Genomic DNA, 6,000 nt, shown 5'->3' on the forward strand with positions numbered 1-6,000 from the left:
TAGAAGTCTTCTTGCTTAGTTGGCCAAGTTGTCTTTTTCTTAGGGTTTTCTGTGGGAGAGGCAGAAATCCAGAAATGCATATAATATTCCATGTCCTAGTTTATAGATATCTATATTTATATACCACTACATGTTACAAATACATTGATTCACTTTTTTTGAAGTAGCTTCTAACCCGCTACAATTTCTCACTGCAACATTTGGTGGTTTTTTCCTCCCCTCCAAAAAAGAAAATAGAAAAAAATAAAAAAAGAAAATTGGCCAGGGTGACAGTCCATTAGTAAATTAGTTCTCTCGTCTCTAGGGAATACAACAGCAGGCCACTCATCCCCAGGTCTCCTCCCCCACGTGTCCCTCAAATAACAGGCAAAATATCGCCCTTTGTGCCTCAGAGGAGCTGCGAGAGGTGTTTGCCACCTTGGTTTCAAATGGCGGCCACCTGGCTTGTCCTCCTGGACGAGAAACAGCTGATTTGAGCGTAGTGGCACATTCTGCACAGAGGCAATCTTGTTACCTGAAAGTGTCTTGCGCTCTAGGCCATTTGATGTTTTTACTGGTGCGCAGCTGGTGCTTCCCAAAGTAACAAGCTATTTCTGTAACTTCAGATGCTCTCAGAGCTTTGCACGAGATCTGGTAGTGGCCCACTGCTCTTCACTGCCACTCAGTGAAAAACATCTTGTGGACAACTGGGAAAAAATACCGTAGCTAAGTCAAATACGCTGGGCAGGCCAACGCTCGACACCACCTCTACCCCGGGGAAGTGTGACAATGCCGTAAAAAGCACAAACTTAATTTTCTAAGTCCCAAAGTGGCTTGTTTTGTGCTAGCTCAGGTACCTTGCTGGTGCACAAAGGCAGCTTCATGCCTCTCAGCAAAGTCCCAGGATAGTTTTAGAGAACAGGCAAAGTGACCTGGAGCCCATGCATAGTCCTTGATTCAAGTGTTAACCAAAATAGGATCCCCTGGATCTCAGATCTAAAAAGAGCCAGCATAGGGTCTGCGCTTCCCCCACCAGGCACAGCCTGCAGACCTGTACTGCGGGGGCGGCGCTGAAGAGCAGGAGTAAAAAAGCAGCCCGCTGAAGCAGATGCTTTTTGTAGGCAAGCTCCTAAGAGCTGATCTCTCTACATGCATGAGACTTTTATTTTTTCTTGCTCAAGTGCCAAGCAGGGAGCAGATGGTACATTACTCAGCCCTAACTGGAGGGTAAGAAAGTGTGATTTATTTTTTTTTTTAATTCTTTTGAGACCCTCAGCCCATTTAGATTCCCAGCTCAAAGTTTATTTGTCTTACACAGAACTTGTACTTTCTCCCCTCTCAAATACTAATCCTCTCCACGCATATGCTCATTATGCAAAAGCATATGACAAACACCATCTGGGAAAATAAATAGCTCCTCAGCTAACCACCCTGCTCCCTCCCTTCATGTCACCCACCTCACTATTGTCTCTCCTATTTTTATCTGCAAGACAGCAATCACTCAAACAAGCTATTAACTTAAAAGTGCCATCTCAGTCAAGCAAGCTGCAGATCCCAGGCTGGGCAGTGAAACCCATTCCCTTTTTTGAGATGATGTACATCTTCACAGTAATTTGAATGCATGCGTAGCACTGAGAAAAATAAAGGTATCTTTTAACGGACAGCTGATACGAATGAGAGATACTAGTCCTGACCCATTAGAAGTCCATGCTTGGTTTTCAGCTAAAAGGTTGCATTTTCTCCCCCCATGAAATACATGGCTCTTGCCATGAGTTCCACCTCGTTTCCATGGATCCCTGAGATAGTCCTTCATTGCTGACAGATTATTGCTCATACCATTCAGAGCCAGGTAATGGTGCTAAATAGGGAATGACATTAGCCAAGTTCAGTGATTTCTCTAACCTCTATGCAGACAGGTAAGAATAGGAGTCGTGCTGTCATTAGTCATGATGGATTCATTGTCTGCTGGAGCGTTAATCAAAAGAAATCATGTATGCAAGAGAAAGACATCTCAGAATATTCTTTTTTGCACCAATGGATTAGGAAAATCATCATGATTCAGCAAAGGAGATGTCTGTTTAGCTAAATTAAACAGAATCTGCACAATCCAGCCATATTGTGTTGAGGCTAAGTAACCAGGAGAAATTCAAAATGCACAGCCAAGCGACTCAGCAGCTGATGCTGTGATACAAAGGCAGAGCTTTGTAAGTACCCTGTAAGAATTGTGCGGCCATAAACACTGCAATATTATATCTGTTTAGAAAAAATATGAGACAAAATTCAATGATGACCTTATCTGAGCTACAAATTCTTGTCAATTATTATATGCTTGTAGGGACATGTTTAATAGATGGCAGTAAGTCCTTCTCATTTGTCCTCAGAGACAGCACTGATATTGCCCAGCTAAGAAATCCATTACACAGCTACGAAAGAGGCAATTTGATTTCATGGGCACGTGCCTTTATTATTTTAAGAATAATTTAACATAGACAGAGGAAAGCAGAATCTGTGTGAAAAAAGACTGGGGTTTCCAGCATTTGCAGTTACCAGCCCTGTGGTTCTTCCTTCTCCTGAACACTTTTTTTTGGCGGGGAGGGAGATTATTTTTGTTTTCCTCTCCATTGACTCCCCTGGGAGTTTCACCTCACCTAAGACAGAGGAGTTTAAGTCTGCTATATGGTTTCGGTGTTGATGTTGCTTAGAATACATATGGCTGTGCAATACACACTCTGTGCTGCTGAACATGCCCTTAACTCCCTTCTCTTTATTGTTACAACAGACGAACCAAACTCCTGGAGTGCTCCCTCTGCCACCTCCCCAGGTCTGCCGGAAGTAGCTCTTTCCCTTGAGGACATAATCTCACCATTATCTTCATCACACATAGCCCCACCCTCTGACCCTTCTCACCAGATAAGCCCAGAGCCAACATGGGATATCAAGAGGGAACATGATGTAAGGAAACCAAAGGAGCTTTCGGTGAACGGTCACAAAAAGAAAAGGTTAGGAGAACAAAGAGAAAGGTCAGCAAGTCCTAAAAAGGTAGACAGGTCAAAGCATGAAGAGGCTTCTTGGAAAGGATATTCAGAAGGCAAAAATAAGACCACTGATGGTGGCAGGCCCACCTCAGAAAGCAAAGTGGTGGGACACAGCATAATGATCGAGGCTGGTGTGAGAGAGCACGTGTGTGCTGGAACCAGTGATGAACAGTTTGGGAGGCTGAGGAAGCCAGAAAACAAGAGAGGAGGCTCTCTTAGCAAAAAAGATGATCACAAATCCACAAATACCAGTGAGAAGAAGTCAGCTGCAGCATCCGACCATGTCAAACTTGATACAGGTGCTACCAAGACGTACAGTAGCAACCGCTGCAGCTCACCTGGAATTGATATGGACCACAGCCAGAGGGACCCTGACGGGAAACCCAGCGAGTTCCCCAGGAAGGGACATCTCCACTCCATTAGCACTCGCAGCACCAACACCACAGTTCGAAAGGCAACGGTCTCCCCAGGGCCATGGAAAATCCCTGGCTCGGATAAGCTACCTAGCGTCCTGAAGTCTGGTACTTCTGCCATGAGCAGATAAGCAAGGGACTGTTGCCCTCTAACTGTCTCAAACTGACGCAGAACATTCTTCTTAGTTTTTGTCTCACATTGGTTTGTTTTAATTTATTTTAACTATCACACATATACACAAAGCATTGAGGAATGAAAACATTAGTGTGTAATTCCATGACAATGTGCACAGTATCTAATAAGTTCAAAAGCATATAGTCAACACGGAGATTTAAAATCGACCCTAAAGTCCCAGTTCCATTTTAGGGACTTTGGCAGCTATGGAAGAAACCAAAACAATATGAAGGACAGTACATCAGAGAAGGATAGTGCAGTGTAGCTTTAGCATTTTTTTTTCCCACTGCATGAAGGACTTGGATTTCATTCAAACTTTATATCAAGAAACTGGAACAAGTTAGAGCAATCACAAACTGGAACATCGCCTTAAATAAAACTGCACGGAGCAAGCTGAAACCGAGAGAGGATTTTTTCATGGAGCTAAAATGTTGTAAATAAATTGTTCTCGACATATCTAGACAGGGGTTAAAGGGTTTCTTTGAAGCATCGTTGGAACTGTACACCCATGACACGTCTCCACTGTTAACACTTTGGGATAGTCCACGTGATACCCTGTAGCATAGTTCACTGGGCGCTACGGGAGGAGTGGGGAATCCAGTGGATTAGTTTCTGTGATACCATTTCTACTGCCATTTTTGTGAACAAAACATGTTTCTGTACATTGGAAAGGAGTTAGGGTGGAGTTGTACTTGCAAATTATTCTCAAAAGCGATTTATTACAGGTTCCCCAAATCCTGCGAGGTAGCACACAAACCAATTGGTCAGGCCAGATGTCTGCAAGGCCCTTGCAATGAAAGGAAGAGTGCTACAGAGTAAAAGCTGCAGTTTCCTTAAGGAAAGGCCTTTCCCTCCTGCAGAAAACGAGAGCTTCACTTATCTACAGTGCTATGTTTCATACCCATCTACATTTAGTTAGGACACTCTCACCTTTCATCCCCTCAGTTTGGCAGAGCAGGTGCCTCTAAGGCACATGTTAACAATAATTAGACTGGTTTCTGAAATACAGTTGTTGGTGTCTTCATTCAGTAAATTCGATATATTTCCATTTATAAAATGGTTTCCATTTTATCGTTTTTTTCCCTACCTCCTTTTTCTTTTTTTTTTCTTTTTTTTTTTTTTTGTCCTTTTCATTTTTATCTTTCTAGCTTCTCTGTTTTGAATTTCAAGCCTTAAGTGCCAGGTAAACATTCCAGTCTGCCTTCACAGGAAATAACTCCAAGTTCAGTCAATCAGTCATTATCTTGTTTCAAAAAGATGTGTGTGTGTCTGTGTAAGTGTGCATATGCTTATTTGTCTGTCAAAATTAAAACAAAATCCTGGGCAATAATGCATTGGTAATTAAAAAAATCATAAAGCTAAGTACTGTCAAAAATTCATATTTAAAAACTAATGTCCTCTAGCAATCTTAGTTCCTCACATGCTCTGCTGAAAAATTAGATTGAGATTGGCTTTGTTCCAATAAATTAGCACATTACTGTATGTCTCAAACATTGCACTGGACTGAGAAATTTATAGGCATGTTTCTTCCTGTCCAATTATTTGAAAAGCCTCAAGTCAAGGATTTTGCAGCTTTCAAACAATTTTTTTTAGAAAGAAAAATTCATTTATAATTTCTAAAAAAGCACAAGTCCTTGTAGCTGTTTATAAAACTCTTATTTAATGAAAAAAAAATCTTTACCCCCTGAACTAGAATCCAATATAATTTGCCATTAATTTATTTAATCTGATTTTGGACAATGCTTCTGTAGTGTAGATGCACGTCCCAGTATCTTATTTTTATGTATAAAGAAAGCAAACAATGAAATCTGAAAAACAGTTGAGATTATGCTTGCATAAACTCTAATTTGCACAGTTCACAGCTACTCCTTGTGCAGTAATTGCTTTATGCGGCTGTAATCGATAACCTGTGAAGACAGCACATCATCTAAACCCCATTCCAAATAATATTTCTGTGTAGTGTTAGCTGTGAATTTACCCTGTACAGCTCTATCTCTATAAATATAATTCCATGTATTAATAGTCACAGAAAGGCTGTAAGTGAGCAACTATTTTTATGAAACGCACCACTATGGATAAATTAACTTTTACAGAAATCTTGTTTACTGTATGATATTCTAAACCACTGTCAAATAAAATATATATCCAAAAATCTTTTTTTTTTAATTGCACATAGTCTGTGTTAATTTTGAGTGACAGGGTTCAGCGTTGCACCAACAAACAATCATTTACATGCATATGAGTAGAATTAATGAACAACTGCATTATAAAAAAGGGGACACTCCATTTTGACTTCTTACTCCAAAGAGGGATACAATTTTGAATATATATGTAGGTGACCAAACAAATTCCTTATAGGCAAGTTAAGGTGTATGAGGCTGCACAGACACAGAGAAAT

At 40.8% G+C, this 6,000-nt stretch overlaps 1 protein-coding gene across 6 annotated transcripts in view; it reads left to right on the forward strand.

The window, feature by feature from the left end:
- The window catches only part of MAGI2 (membrane associated guanylate kinase, WW and PDZ domain containing 2), a 764,477-nt gene extending 758,721 nt beyond the window's left edge, over nucleotides 1-5,756 (forward strand). For all 6 annotated transcript variants that reach the window (XM_064444109.1, XM_064444078.1, XM_064444093.1 and 3 more), the window contains one exon: nucleotides 2,759-5,756. In XM_064444109.1, the coding sequence (XP_064300179.1) occupies nucleotides 2,759-3,558 (800 nt within the window). In that variant the 3' untranslated portion in view covers nucleotides 3,559-5,756. The remainder of the gene's footprint in view (nucleotides 1-2,758) is intronic.
- The last annotated feature ends 244 nt before the right edge of the window (nucleotides 5,757-6,000 follow it).

The sequence above is a fragment of the Phalacrocorax carbo genome, chromosome 1 (assembly GCF_963921805.1).
Source record: "Phalacrocorax carbo chromosome 1, bPhaCar2.1, whole genome shotgun sequence".
In the NCBI taxonomy this organism is placed as follows: domain Eukaryota; kingdom Metazoa; phylum Chordata; class Aves; order Suliformes; family Phalacrocoracidae; genus Phalacrocorax; species Phalacrocorax carbo.